At 36.4% G+C, this 16,460-nt stretch overlaps 1 protein-coding gene and 1 long non-coding RNA gene across 2 annotated transcripts; one reads left to right on the top strand and one right to left on the bottom strand.

The window, feature by feature from the left end:
• Window positions 3,757-5,210, bottom strand: LOC109950145. The gene is made up of 3 exons (XR_002272445.1): window positions 4,531-5,210; window positions 4,262-4,432; window positions 3,757-4,158 (listed from the first exon to the last, which is right to left on the bottom strand). It is a non-coding gene; the product is annotated as an uncharacterized LOC109950145 (long non-coding RNA).
• On the top strand, window positions 9,452-15,107 carry LOC18769368 (5'-adenylylsulfate reductase-like 5). Its single transcript, XM_007202330.2, has 4 exons — window positions 9,452-9,971; window positions 13,413-13,594; window positions 14,083-14,207; window positions 14,360-15,107. Exons 1-4 carry the CDS (start codon window positions 9,822-9,824, stop codon window positions 14,785-14,787), a joined length of 885 nt encoding a protein of 294 aa, XP_007202392.1. The 5' UTR covers window positions 9,452-9,821; the 3' UTR covers window positions 14,788-15,107.

A 16,460-nucleotide genomic window follows, 5' to 3' on the forward strand; every position in this document is an offset into this window, starting at 1 on the left:
ATTAAAAAAATTAAAAATAAAAGAAAAATCAGATAATGAATCCTATTTTTATAGAACACAACTACCCATTATCTTTTTTAAATCTAAATTTAAAAAGCATCTCGCAGGCGTGGAAGCGCGTGCAAAGAGGCTAGTGCATAATTATATATATATATATATATATGCGGCCTAACGGGCCGGGCTTTCTTGGGCTTAATCGGGCCGGGCCTATGAGCCAGCCGGGCTTCAAACACCCAAGCTTAACCCGACCCAAGGTGGGCCAGGCCATCTCAAAGCCCATAATGGGCCGGGCCGGACTTTTGTTTCAATGGGCCGGGCGGGCCCCCATCGGCCCATGAGACCGCGGGCCAAATGATGAGGCCTACTTGTAGCTCAAGTGATTGCAAAGAATTACCCTTGCACCTGACCCGAGGTCTTGAATTTAATTTCCCACTCCCCAAATAGCGCTTGTATTAAAAAAAAAATTATCAATTATTCAACTCACTTGATAATCAAAAGATAATACTTCTACTCACAAACATGTTAAGAATTCAAACGAAAGTTCAATTATTTTGTGAAAAAGTACTTGAAAATGCTTCGTGAAAAGATACTTCTCCACAAAACACTAAAAAGTACTTTTAAAAATTTAAGTCACGATTACAATCTAAGGCCCTATTTGGAATTGCTTTTTTCGCCAAAAACCTAATTCAATTTAAAGTTAAGTAGTTTAAAGTGTTTAGTAAAAATAAAATATTCCAATTATTTTACAGCTAATTATTTTCAAAGCATAATAGAAGCAACCTTTTTTTTTTTTTTTAAAGTAGCAGCAATCCCAAACTGGCCCTAAATACCATGACAAATCTAATTGAGAGTTAGCAATGCAATGTTTTGTAGAAATTTACGTATTTATATAAAAGTTTGATATATTATACTACTTGTGTAAGAGTTAATATAATGGCATAATAAGGGAAGTTAAATTCGGTCAAAATAGAGGGTGTTTAATCCTAATCAATACATGAAACAATTACACAAAACTTTCTTAAACTAAAAAATTCAAGTTGTCAAACTTAGATCTCAAGATCCACAAAAAATAAGGCACACAAACGTTGGAACATCATAATATAGTATAACAATATAAATAAGGATTGTTGAGGCCCAAAAAAGTCCATAGTTAGGCCCAAATAAGTTTCTGGGCCAATATGATATTGTATTAAGAAAAGTCACATAACGGAAGTACACGAAGGCTCGTCATATACAAGTCATAGTCCACATGTCATGCTAAATAAATAATTTGTTATGTCAAGGACTGAGATAATATTATAAAATACAAGCACATGCTAAATGAAGTACTGTGTCCCTCTTCAAGGACGATAAAATTGAAGCACGCCAAGCAAGGAATTATTATTCCGCACAAAATCACTCCACAAGCTTAAGTGGGCCCCAAGCCACTCAAATACCCGAGGCTTGCTTAAGTGGGTTATGGTATGGATAGTAATAAATTGTCATGAGGCCCATTGATGGGCTGAGAAATGGAAGTCCCGAGTTGCTTGGAAGCCTCAGGACTCAAGCCCATTTCATAGGCCCAAACATGTGGGTGAGCACAAAGAGAAAAATAGCCCAACCAAAAACCCCAATGCTTGATAAGGATAGCCCACTTACTTGGTAAATCAACTTGGCTTATACAATCACAATAAAGAGCTGCAAAGCCCCAACACTTGGCTGGAAAAATAAAAACCATGAAGGGGAAGTCTGAAGGTCTATTATACAAAGCTGCTGGGAGGTTCCAGCACATGGGAAAGGAGCAAGTTTCAAGCAAAAGACACCCAAGGGACCAAAGGATATTGGCGCGTAGCCTGCTAGGAGAGGAATCGCCTTTTGAACCAGCATGCATATCCATTCTCTTTCCTCATCAGACCTGGCCATGGAAGAAGGAAGAAAAGAAAAGAAAGAGATGGCTGGAAATAGAGGCAGCTGCGGGAAAGAGCATTGAGCTCCCAAAAATCCCTGATTTTGTGAGATTTGACAGAGAAGATTTTGCTAGAATAAGATAAGTCAAAGAAAGGGAGGAGGAATGAAGGAAAAAGCTTGGCCAAATTAGATAGATAGAAACCATTAAGGTTTCTTGGAAAAAGATGGCAAGGGGCCTCTTCTACCCAACCAAGGACTACCCACATCAGAGAGCAAGCTTCCTCTCTCACTCCTAAAACCCAGCAATTTTGTGCTCAGCCCCATCCTTTTTCCTTAGTTTTCCCTCTTGGCAAGCTGTTCTAACACTTGATAGAGTCTCTGTCAAGCTGTCGGAAAAACTCTCAAGCCACCATTTCTCTCTTTTTCCTCATGCTCAACCAAACTTCTCTGCAAAATCCTTTCTCTCCTACCTTAATACCCCATCTTTCCCCTAAGAACACTTAATTTTCTCTTTAATACTAAACTCATGACAACTTTGCTCCCATGCCACAAGCCTCTCATGCCAAGCTAAGATTCTACCTGTAAGCACTAAGAATTTATCTGTAAGCTATTGTTATTTTTATTGGTGAAGGTAACCAAGGTGTTTCCTAAGGCTTCTCTGTCCTTTCGAAGCATTTTTGGGGCTTGATCTTTGAACTCGGGCACTTGAAGGGACTTGAACCTTAACCCTCAAAGGAGGAAGGCTCACTTACAAACCACTACACTAAACTTGATTTTGGAATATTTATTCAATTATACAATATTTATATAAACAATCAACAGTTTTTTTTTTAATAAAAAACAATCATTTCAACACATGTTCACACACAAATTGCAAATAAAAACAGAAACTGCAACAAAAATACAATGTAAATATCAATTAAGTTAAAAGAAAAACAAAAACGAAAACGAGAACAGCTACAAAAATTAATTTTATTGAAGCAAATAGAGGAACCAAGATGAAAGTACTAAAATGGAAACTGAGATGCAGAAACGGAAACTACAATGTAGAAGCAGAAACTGCAATGCATAAAAGGAAACTGCAATACAAAATTGCAGTTTTCAAAAGTCCAATTTTGAGTTCCCTTGCTCTTGGGTAATTATACTCTTCTTTTGCCCACCCAATTCCTCATCTGGGTAGCCTCTACTCTTCAAATTGGTGAGGTTGAAGGTCAAGAAAAGACCAAAAATTCAATTGTAATTAAATGAAAACTGCAATGCAATTTTCCAAAGTTCAATTTTGAGTTCCCTTGCTCTTGGGTAGTTCTACTCTTCTCTTGCCCACCAAATCCCTCATATGGTGGCCTCTACTCTTCAAATTGGTGAGGTTGAAGGCCAAGGAAAGAGCAAAAATCTAATTGTAATTAAATGAAAATTGCAATGCAGTTTTCAAAAGTCCAATTTTGAGTTCCCTTGCTCTTGGGTAGTTCTACCCTTCTCTTGCCCACTAAATTCCTCATCTGGGTAGCCTCTACTCTTCAAATTTGTGAGGTTGAAGACCAAAGAAAGAGCAAAAATCCAATTGTAATTAAATGAAAACTGCAATGCAATTTCTAAAAGTCCAATTTTGAGTTCCCTACTAGGGTAGTTCTACTTTTCACTTGCCCACCCAATTCCTCATATGAGTAGCATCTACTCTTCAAATTGGTGAGGTTGAAGGCCAAGGAAAGAGCAAAAATCCAATTGCTACTGTGGTGAAACTAGGTTCAAGATAATATCATTAGCTCAAGATACCAAAAAGAAATGGCAGAGTTCCACTTCATCATGTAAGCCATCAGCAATTATTTGCTTCTGATAGCATGTAAAATAATTCTTGCATGTTTTAGCTGCACTGGAATCCAATATCAATTGACTTCACGTTATACTTTGTTTCCTCAAAATTAAAAAAATTAAAATGCAGTTGTCTCTATCACTCTCTGGCATACAAGAAAACCCTAATCAAAGGGCTCATTTCCACTTCTTCATATAGTTTCTGACTATTAGAAAGAAACATATTACCTAATATCAGAGACTATCCTAATCATCGGTTATCATTACTTACATGTCCATTGAACACTATATCAACTCCATAAGAGTAGAGAAACTCTTCCATTTCCAACCTCATACATTCTGCCTCTCTGTAATGGGCCTCAAAAGTACTATACTAGGGTGGATGCCAAGTAGCTACCAGCCATGAAGTTGTGGATCTGTCCACATTAGCCAAATCTTGCTCCAGCCACTTGTATTGTTTCCCTATAATTAGCCAAAAACATGTTAAGTAATCACTGTTTGGGTGGGAGAGGAAATAAATATTTAGGCAAAGCATGAGCTAAACAGTTATGCAGACTCTTATTACCCGATCTTGTAAAGTCAATGTAGGCTCCAAGCATAATAAAGTAAATCCCCCCCGAGAACTATAAGCCACAAATGTCTTATTTTCAACCTGTTCTTCTATTTCACGGTTCCCTTCTATCACCATTATTGGAACTTTAGAAATTAAATTATCCATAAACCTACACAAATTACCCTGCAATGGCAAGTTGGCAACATAAGAAAACAAGTTCCATTAGTCATACTTTATGGAAGTCATTGCATGTGGTGGAGACAAAGATACTTATATTTTACCTTCCCCTGTAATCCCATCGAGGCTGATAGGTCTCGTGTATCGGAGAGTGTGGAAATAAGCAAGAATAGCAGTCAAAACCAATTCCATTTGTGAGGTATAGGTTTGCATAAGTAACATCACCAATCAATAGAACAAGATCAGGATCGTTACTAGTCAAGTGACCAATTGTGGTAGTTGTGTTGTAAGTCAAGCTAAGGTCCCCCACAACTGCTATTCTCTCTGGGTAGCTCCACGGACAAGAAACTGGCATGGTTATGAAATTAAACAAACAAATCTCAAGAAAAACCCGTTTCCAAGTAATTCAATCGCATAACCTAAAAAACAGCACAATAATTAACATAGGTTCTGAATTACTGCAGGAGACGAAGATCTATTAGGCCGAGTCACCGAAATGACAGGAAGAGCCTTTAAGCTTTGCGAATCCGCCGGCATCGATTCTCCAATTGCTTCTCCATGGACCGGAGAACGCCTTCTCCGCGGCCATTCGTGATGCCAAGACGAGCCATGGTCGTCATCAATTACTTCTCCGCCAGAAAATGCCTTCTCCGTCATCGATTGCTTCTCCCTAGGAAAAGGTCTTTCTCTGGCGCTTTGCAGTGACCTTCTTAGCCATGGTCGTTGTTGGTGGTGGTTGCGACCTCGTGCTCTCCATTGGGATGAATCCAAAATTGAGGCGTGATCTGCCTCACATATAAAATACAAATGGTAAAAATGTTATTTCAAATATAAATTAAACAAGCTTAAAGAGAACATGGATAGGGCCATTGGCTTTTAACAAAATAAAATTTAAAACTCATCCACCATATCCAAAACAAAAATAGGTAATGTATCATATACTAATTACTAAAGTTTTTTTGTCACCATACACTAATTTTTCTTCTTGAGATTCTTTCCTAGTTGGACCTTATTTTGATTTTAAATTAAAATATTATGTTTTCATCATCTTTGACTTGGAGAACATGTTTTAATTAGTAGCCAATTTGTCTCATTAATTAAGATTGTTTCCCTCTATAAATAATTAGTTGGAGTGAGTCATAAACTGACGAAATCAATTAGGAGTCTAGGTGTATCAAATCTAATCAATGGCAAGATATTGATACATGGCTGTGTGCACTTTTGTTGCAAAGAGGAGAATGGGTTCTGTATAAAATATTGTGTGTATCTCTTTTGCACACACAACTTTCCCATATTTTGTTAAGCATATTCTTAAGAAAGCTGTTGTGCATACATATGAGATAAATCATCAAGTGTTCCATGTTTACTTGGTGATTTATCAAGCACTTTAATCATTCATATTGCATGCATTTGCATTGTTCGGTGACTCATACGGTTGAAGGCACCAAAACTGTGGTGGCGGTTTTCCTTCGACAAGCTTGAAGCAATCGTGACCAGTATTGAGTTCAACATAATGAGTGTCGAAAGATCATTCCTTGACAGAAGTTGAGTTATGGAGAAGTCGGTAAACATTATTTAAAATGTGTCTAGGATAAGTATGTGAATACTTCCTGTAATCATAGTTCTATAGTGGATTTGTGTTAGACTAAAAAGTCCTGTGAATTTTCCCCAGAGGTGGGGTTTTACAACGTAAAATAATTCTCTGCATGTTTTAGGATTGATAAGCCATATCAATCCTGCTACAAAAATTTATTTTTGTTTATTAATTATAATTTTAAATTAGCCTATTCATCCCCCCCCCCCCCCCCCCCCCCCTCCCTCCCTCCCTCTAGGCATTCTTAGTCATCCTACATGTAATTTCATACTAACATCTCAAAATAAGGACAAGATAAAGCACTAGATTTACAAATGTAAAACAAATGAGGCATGAGCAAGTGTGCTTAGTAAATAGTTACACCAATAAAGTAAGTTAAGTAAACACAGATGGGTGTGCTTGAAGAACATCTCATTTGCTTACCCATATGGGAGAACTAAAAGAATGGGCTTGGACTTTGATGCTACCAAGCAGCCCAAAGTCTCCATGATCCAATAATTTCCATGGGCCTTTTGGACCTTTGTACCCATCCAAAGCACAACCCGCTCAACAAGTCCCATACATTTACGTGGCCTAAAAACATTTCGAAAGATGGTGGATTTTAGGGAGTTCTTTGTTTGGACTCCTCATTAGCTCCTTGAGTTGGAATGAGATTCAATTCTTGAGACAAAATTAAAAAAGGGCTTGGCATGAGAGACATGAGGTGTGGGAGTTAAATATCCACAAGTTTGGCAAATGAGAATTCATGTATTTCCCTTGGTGTTGACTATACTTGAGCTTGGGAAGAAGGGTTTTATGAGATTTTGGTGGTTAATTTTGCTTTGCCTAGTGTGGGAGCAAATATTCCGGCTTCCAATCACAAGGTGCCACGTGGACAAGAAGAATATCTCCTAAGTCAATAATTGAGCCCATTTATTTGGCCAATTTATTGATACAAAAAATAGGGATATTATCTTTATTTTAGAGATATTATCATCAATTAGGGATTTGATCCTAATCAAAATCCCTATTTGACTCAATCTCTATATTTTGGGGAAAGAGTACCTTCTTTCTAAATAGGAAGATATTCTTTGAAAAACCCTAGATGGCTAGAACCCTATAAATACATGGCTACATTCAACACATAAAGTAAATAAAAAACCTAGCCCTAAAACCCCCTAAAAGCTCTCTCTCTCTCTTTCTCTCCCTTAGTCGATGACCACCCTAGCTGCCGGCCTTCTCCACTCTCGTCTCTCCCACATAGCTAAGTGCCTTAACACACAACTCCAGCCACCTAGCTCTCCTCGTGAGAGAAAGCTTCGTGCCTTTTTTAGCTATTGTTGCATCTTTTCTTAAAGATCCATTGAACTATCTTTAGGCATTAGAGGGTCTTAGGCCAACACCTCGATTGTGGTCTTTTAATCCTATTTGTTTTACAGGAATAGAAGAAGGGAGAGAATGGAGCTCAAAAGGTGAAGAATCTACAGGTGAATATTCTCAAGTGAGAAATTTGCACAAACAACTATGGTGATGGAATGCATAGCTTGAGAATGTGAAGGCTATGATGTTTATGAGTATGATTCTTAGAGATGTTTATGAGTTCTAGAGGTAAGAGGATGAAGTAAAGGCTTGGGGTTATGTTTGTGTTTGTACCTTACATGGAATACTGGCTTCAAGGAGAGGAGGTTATGGATGGGGTGCTTGTAACAAAGAAAGGAGGTGTGACGATTGAAGAATGGGGTTGATGCTTGTTGGGATGCTTACAACAGCCAAAGGATGAGGCTTGATGGTTGAAGAATGGTCCTCGTTTGCCTAAGCCACATGAATACCAATTTATAGAGGGTGAAGGTTTTCCCTTATTTTCAATAGGTAAAGGGAAGTGCTAGAACCAACCTATTTCTAATGGTTAAAAGGGAGCATTAGGGCATGCTATTTTCCAGCATGTGAAGCTAGGTACTAGAAACTGATGATTTCTTATGGGTAAAAAAGAGTGTTAGAGACAACTTGTTTCCAGTGAGTAATAGGGAGTGCTTGAAGAACATCCCATTTGCTTACCCATGTAGGAGAACTAAAGGAATGGGCTTGGACTTCGGTGCTCCCAAGCAGCACAAAGTCTCCATTATCCATTAATTTCCGTGGGCCTTTGGACCTTCGTACCCATCCATATCAACAATCCGCTCAGCAAGCTCTATGCATTTACATGGCTTGGGCCCACTTAAACTTGTCGGGTGGGTTGGCACTAAAGGAAGGCACTAGGCATGACATGTTATTTGCATGCTTATGCTTGGGCTACATTGTATTGCAGTGGCTTGGGGTTGTGTTAGATAATGCTTCACAAAGCAGTGGGTTAGGTGAGCTCGGGTATGTGATATTGTTAAACTTTATAGGTTTGCATGTGAAATTGGTAAACCCGTATTTTGACCTCCCCACATGCCAAATTGTACTCTCGCTTGGCATGGCAGGAATATCAAAGCTTGTTTAGGAACTTTGTAGCCGAATTTGATGGGCCTCCGCATACCTTGATTAGGCTTCTTTTATAACACGATAATGCATTGACCCTAAAATATGCATAGACATTCCTTGAGATTTTTTGGACCTTAACAACTGGCATGCTACTCATATTTAATCTTATGGATGGAGCCCTCCTAACAATGGTAGCTATAAAATTAATTTTGATTGCTCTGTTTTATCAATTGGAAACTTAGCTGCAGGCTTTGTCATCAGAAATGCACAAGCTCATCCAGATCATGTCCATTGGGTTATACATCAGCTTTACAAGATGAAGCCTTTGCTTTTAAACAAGCACTAATTTTGGCAACAAGATTAAGGATTTCATAGGTAGAAATTGAGGGGGATTCTAAGACACTGATACATATAATCACTAGGCAAGTCAATATACCATGGAGCTTACGATCACTTGCAAAAGATATCTGACGACTTCATGGGAATTTCAGTTCTGTGACTATCAACCCTGTTTATAGAAAATCTAACATGATTGCTGATTAGGTAGCTAAAAGAGGGCATGGATATAACAATTCATGTATTTGGTTTAGTAATAGTGCGTTTGGATGAGGGAAATAAATTTGGGATTTTGATAAAAGTCAGAATTTTTAAATTAACATGAACCAATTCCCGTGTTTCGATAAAAAAAAACATAGAAATTTAGAAATTCTGTGTGGGAAAAAATATGGAATTTGGAGGTCATAAATCCCAACTTTTAATTCTACTTTTAATTTTCCTCATCCAAACACATTGTAATTTTCATGTGAATGTAATTACTATAATTAGTTTATTTTGATTGTGTATTCTCAATTTTTGAACATCCAAATATTATTATTATTTTCGAGACTGATTTTTTCGCTCTTCTTTTGTCTACTTATATTTCTTTTTTTGTTATAGTAAAAATTATTTTTTAAAAAAAGAGAATGTAAATGAAAAATGCGAAAATCACTTCCCATTATTTTTGGTCATAAAACATCCATTTTCATTCACACACGAGGCGGCGGCCGAGAGAGCTACTTCTCACCTCCCTACCAACTCCTTGTTAAAGAACATCTAGATCACACTCCCACGCGCACAAACAAAAATATCCAACAATAGCCTTTTGCCCTAGCGTTTTGAACAAAAAAAACACAAAAACAAAGCCTTTTGCCATTCTATATTCAACATTTTGATTCTGAGAAGAAAAAAAATATTTAGCCTTTCGGTTTTTCTGTTTTCTTTTGTTCCTATTTTACCCTTCTTGCACCTGTGTATTCTCTTCTCCGACCTTTTTTCTGGTTCATCTTCCCCTTCTTCGATTCGATTGGGTATTGTTCATCTATGGATAAATCTTTAATATTCTTGTATATCACTACCTTGGCTTCGCTATTGGCTTCGTCCTCCGCTCTCTGCCCCCACGAATCGGAATTTTTCCGTTATAGTCTTCAATCTCAATCCCATATCTCGATCTCCCCCTACCCACCCCTCAAGGTACGTGTTACCCTTCGATTTATCACATACCTGCTTACCTATTCGTTTATTTGTTATCTGAATTGACTGATTCTTTTGTTGACTGTGTTGCTTATTGAAAATATTTTGTCTTTATTGGGTGCGAATTTGTGTATTGGTGATGCTTGATTTTTGTTTTGTTGGATTGTGTTTAAATTAATCAAAATGGGTGATTCTGGATTCTGGGTATATCAGTTTCTGAGGTTTTAATTGCAAAAGGGTAGCTGGTATGTCATGCGGGGTGGTAGAGTTTGTATGGTGCAAAAATTGAAATATTAGAATGTGAGGTATTGGTTGCCTTTTGGATAACATTTTTGTCTCTGTTAGAATGATGATGGCAGATGATTAACAAAACAGAAAAGATAAAAGTTTTGAAAGAATAACAGTTGCAATTCTATAAGTTTCCCTATTTGTTATCAATTGGCTAATTACAGAATAGAAGAAAGATTGGAATTTGAGATAGCTGTGTTCTGGAATGTGGTTGTTTTAGGTAAACCTTCCCTTTACTCTTTCAGTATGATTTTATTCATTTTAATTAGTTCGTTTGAGGCATGGTCAAGGACAAGGGCCTTGATTTGTTCATTTTTCTTTTACTCTTCGAGTTTGATTTTATTCATGTGAACCTACGAATATGTCTTGAACCCTTGTTGTATAACTCTGCCAAAGTCCTAGGTCAAGCATTACATAGGACTTCTGGTTAATCACTCAATGGGGTGTCTAGTGTTAGTTACTATGTTATCCACTGAAGAACATTGTATGAAGTAAAAATTTGTATGATTTAAGGTATTCGTTTTTGTGCTTACATCGATGTTTAGCTGCCTTGAATAATTTTACTTCATAATACGAGCATTACTATTAATAACACTAAAGAATTGGACAAAAGAAGCATTCCTGTTAACTAAGGAAATGAGTACAAAACATCATCCAAATCTTCATCTCCCATCTCAACCAAGCTTTTTTTCTGGTCATCAAGCTTGAAGAGGCTAGAAAGGACATGTCTATAGTATGGGTTGACTAGCTTGTCAATTCAATTTTTCTACCAAATGCACACTGCTTCATTGTCCATCTTTGTAATCATCATGGTACAAATTGATTTGAAAACATAGTATACTATAGACATGTCCTTTCTAGCCTCCTCAAGCTTGATGACCAAAAAATCAGCTGGGTTGAGATGTGAGATGAAGATTTGGAATATGTTTTGTACTCATTTTCGTAGTTAACATGAATTCTTTTTTTTGGGTCCAATTCTTAGTGTTAATATTTTTATGGAAAGAACAGTTTTTTTTTTTTCTTCTACTTTGTTAAAAAAAAGAAAGAAGTAAATTGGATAGCTTATTTCATTTGATTTAAATGATGGAATAAACTCTTTAGTCATTGTTAAGTTGTTTATGGAAATTAAATACTTTTTTTTTTCTCTACAATCTCTCAATAACTTTGTGATCATAAGTTACTTGAGTAGTCCATTCTCTTACAGTGGGTTTAGTACATTTTCCATGCCTTTGTAGCACACTTCTCTTTGATTTTGGCACTAAATTGAGCCATTTATATAGTCCATTGAGAGGTTGTGAAGTAGTAGGCTGTCAATCATTGACTGTCCTGAATTAAATAAAGATGCTATTTAACGGTATCTACTAATATCCTCATTACAGTTTTTATTATTGCTGAAACGTTTAGGAACAATGAAAGAGATTAGGATATAGAAGATCTAAAACTTGATTAGGAGTTGGTAGTTGAAGAGGGCTTACAAGTGATTAAATCTTGAATGATGTAGCAGGAGCCAGAAAACTGCTGCATGATTGTCCAGAATAAGGTGTCTTAAGGATTTAGAGTGTTAAGGTTAGAGGTTTGTTATAGAAAGGCTTTTCAGGAGTCAAAGTAGAGTAATGCAGTGGTGATATGTAGAAATAGGGTTGGTTATGGACACCTGGTCACTGCAGTGCATGAATATCAATGGAAGAAAGAGATTAAATTATAGGCACAAAAGCTAGATCTCCATAGTTACCAGAACTATGGTCAGAACGACTATTCTCCTAGGAAGCATCTCAGCTATTGCAGATATTCTTTTCAATATGTTCTTTATTGGAATGAAAGGAGTACGCTGCAGAATTTGGAGTTAGTTCATAGTGTGTCTTTTTGTCTGCATACGGAGAGAGAGAGAAATTGACACACTCCCACACACGAGCTTCTTTGACAGGATCCAGCTTTATGGGATTCTACTTTTTCTTTAGAATAGACGAAATTTTATTGTGGAAGACAATAAAAGCAGGGTAGTCAAGATGGCTATGGGATTCTACCTTTTAGCTTTTAGTTTTAGTTTTTTATTATTGTTTCCAGATGCAATGGGATTTGCTTCTTGTGAAGGGTTAAATTTAGGGGTTGGTTACAGGTGAGGTTTTAGAGTTTTAAGTGTAAGGGAGAAAGAATGAAGTGGAAATGGCTTTTAAACACTACTCATTTGTTGAGTATTGTTAGATCCTAAATACCCACTGCAGAATAGGAGGCAAACACTAATGCTGATGAAAATTGCCTTTGTGGCACATTGTAGTGATGGGTGCAATAATTATAATGAAGATAAATGCAGTGATTATAAATGATTTTTAAAATGAGGATATGAGGTGTTGACGATTGTGAAGGTGGGTTGACGTGGCACACAAGAATTGCTGGCAAATGGTGATGATTAACCTCAGCCTATAATGTTTATTGAAGTGATATTCTGCCTTTGTTTATAGTTTGTTTGTTGCTCACATTTATTTTATCAAAATGGGCTTCCAATTTATATTAATTTAAAAATGTTCTTGTTTTTCCTTGTATTTAGAGCCTCAATTTTTTTTCCCGCTAGACCAATAGCTAGTTGATTATTTTATGCATTTTTTTGTTTATTTTTTTGCCTTAATTTTTTTTTATTCTGTAAAGAAAAGAAAAAGGACAGCGACCTTTTTCTTTGCCATATTTTTCTAATAATTATATGTGAAAGTTTTGACTCTTATAATGTTTCAAATCAATGTTCATTTACCTGGTGCACAAATGGAGTTTGATCCTTTGGAAGTCATGGCGTTTGTGGTTTGAGTCCAAGTGTATAGAGTGGAGTGTATAATAAAGTCAACTGGAATGTCTGTTTGATTGCTTTTGTGTCATCTCACAGTTTAAACTTTCTTGCCAGAAAAATATGGTTATTAAAATTCAAATATATAGTTAGAATCTAGTGATTTCCCAAATATCGACCATTAACGCAATTTTCCCTTTATTTTTAGTATCTTTTTTCTCATCTTTTCCTTAGCTTCCATTATAATTGTTCTTTTAACTCAATAATCAGTTGATGGTAGTATGAAACTTTTTTTAAAGAATACAACAATTGCATGACCTACTTTCTGTCAGTTAAAAATGGAGTATTGTGAATGTTATTTATTTTCTTATCTTCTTCAGGTGGATGGAAACTTCCTTGAGAGAGCTTTGGCAACGAAACAGAGGACTGGTTATACTGCGGTGCTCTTTTATGCTTCATGGTGCCCATTTTCATGCAGTATGTATCCTACATTTGGAATGCTCAGCTTCATGTTCCCTCAAGTAGAACATTTGGCAATTGAGCAATCTTCAGCATTGCCAAGGTGCGAAGCTTTAAATTGACCTGCTTCTGTCCTTTATCTTTTTTCTATGTAAGATTCCTTTTGGTTTTGGATCTGTGGTACAAATACTGGAGCCTGGCTAGATACATATAGTAGGCCAAAGATTGATTTGACAAAAAAAAAAGTATATTTGCTCTGTATTATGTTTGTTGTTAAAAAATATATATATTTCTGTGCGTTTTTAATATTTTCCATTGCATGATCTAAAGTTGCCAATGAGGATGCTATAGATTTGTTAATTCAAGTAAAATTGCATAGTTTTATATGGCCATGGGGCAATTTGTTCAGTTTTTATTATCTATTATTAGTATTACTAAATAAAATTGCATTCCACCCTTGGATGCTTTCATCAAAGGGGGACGCATTTACTTAGATATTTATGGGATACGCAAAGTTATATAATTATCTATTCTTTGAAGTACCACTATCATCACGCATGCTCACCTTCCTTTGATGTGTTTGTACTGTAGTGTTTTCTCAAGATATGGAATCCATAGCTTGCCTTCGATTTTAATAGTCAATCAGACATCAAGGGTGCGATATCATGGCCTGAAAGATTTATACTCGCTTGTACGATTTTACCAAACAATCACAGGTAAAAGTCTCCTAAACTGAAGAATATTATATGCATGTGGGGGAATGCCCAATAGGTTGCCTTTTGCTTTTCATCTGTTTTGCACAAATTATGAAGCAGTTATCTTGTGGACTTGACCATATACATCCTTGCCATTTAATTTTGTCTTTCAGGACTTGAACCAGTTCAATATTTTGATGGCAACCAATCCGTCATTTTAAAAAGTAGTGAAAAGTCCATAATCCAGTCAATGAGTAATATGTCACTAAGAGAGATATCAAGGAGCGAACCCTATTTAGTTTTTGCTATTTTGTTCCTCTGTTTGAGGGCACTCCTGTATATATTTCATAGGGTATTGGCCTGCCTCCAAGCTTTCTGGGTTCTATATGTTCCCCATTTTAACTTGGGAATATTTGGGGAGACAAGTCAAATTATGGGGCGTATCCTCCACATGGTTGATGTTAGGAGGATTTGGAACAAGCTGAGACTATGCAAGACCCAAAACTTCCACAAGGGTGCAAAGAATGCCAGGGTTTGGGCTTCTTCACTGACTTCTGTCTCTCTGGGTGAATCATCAGCTAGATCGTCATCGTCATCTTAAACGCAGAACTTAAAATCCTGTACAAGAAAAATTGAGGGTAGAAATCTCCAACTGATAGTGTATAATCAGCTGCTGTGATGTTCTTGAGGCAGGTAGTTATTATCTCTCTCTCTCTCTCTCTCATATATATATATATATATCTCTTTACTGGTAGTGATGATAGCTGAAGCTGTTGTCCTTGTTTGAGTAGAGTATTTTTTTCTTTGGGGAAAGGAAACCAGCAATGTAAATTTGAGAATGGCTTTGTTTTTGTAAATTACTTGTCATCTGACGTAAAGATTCTTAGTTTATACAAGAGGAATGTAAGATTATTAACACAACTCTCTCTCTCTCTCTCTCTCTCTCTCTCTCTCACCATTAACGATATGTGCATGATTCTCTAACAGGTTTGTAAGAAAAAATATTATTCAAAACCACTGATCACATGCTTTTGAAACGGATCTGATGCCTACACTCGCCCACTGGACATTGCGCATCTTATTCTTTCGTATTTGATATTAACACTTAAGAAGATACAACAAGATCTCAAGTTATTAAAGTTTGTATATGAACAGCTGACATGCATCTTACCTCCCAACATGCGTTGTACATCTCAACCATTCATATCTAATCTATTGATTGATATAACTTTTCAAGTTTGATCCTAATAAACTTGTGCTGTTGATGAGTTGGATTATGTAATTGGATATGATTCATAATTCTAATGTTTGATGGCTTAAAAAAACCTGAATTGGATTATGTTTAATCTCATTAATGCCAAATGTAGTGGAATTATGAATTCTACCAAAGGGTTGTGATTAAGTTGGATTGGATTATATCTAACCCTATTAAGCCATGTAATAGCATATTAATCCAACACCTTAATTATGTGTAGCAGTAGTAAAAGAATTCTATAGTGAGGGCTTTATTTATGACCTTTAGGTGATGTCCTATCTCTTAACTGTTGGATCAAGTTGATTAGCCATTGGATCAAATTGGTTACTATGATTTAACAGTTAAGAGATATGATCTCACCTAAGAGTCGTCACTATAAAATGACTCATGTGTAGTATGAAACACATCATTTGGATTAATGTTATCATTTTCAGTTTAATGTAGTCCAACGCAATTCAATCCCAGTCACTGGATATTTCATATTCATTTATGTACTCAACTCAAGTCCGTGAATGAGGATTCGTTTTCAGTCGTTAAATTAAATCTGATGGTTGAGATGCATTGAGTGAAAATTGGATGGTCCATAGGATACATGTTATTCGTCTTTGTGGGAGACAGGGAATGAGGGTATGAGATCAACAACCCTTCAAATCAATCCATCGGTTTTAAATGTATGAGAATTTCAAACCATTTCAGTTAAGTGCCGATTAGGTGATGGCGCAGTCAGTTTAATGGGATTGTCGTGGATTTTGGGGTGGGTTGGGTAAATGGAGTTAGTACGATGGAATGGAAAGGTAGTGGGTGGGTTCAGGGAATAATGTGACATGGTGGGGTTTGACTTCTTGTGGCATGAGGTGGCGTTGTACAAAAACGTTACCAAACGGATCTTAAATATGTCACATTTGTATGTATGCATGCATATTGTTGAAAAGGAAATCATTAAAAGAATAAACGTGATTAAAATAAAATTAAGTATAATATGGATGTGAATAAATATTTATATTTGGTACAAATCTCAC

Source organism: Prunus persica, chromosome G7 (assembly GCF_000346465.2).
Source record: "Prunus persica cultivar Lovell chromosome G7, Prunus_persica_NCBIv2, whole genome shotgun sequence".
Lineage (NCBI taxonomy): Eukaryota > Viridiplantae > Streptophyta > Magnoliopsida > Rosales > Rosaceae > Prunus > Prunus persica.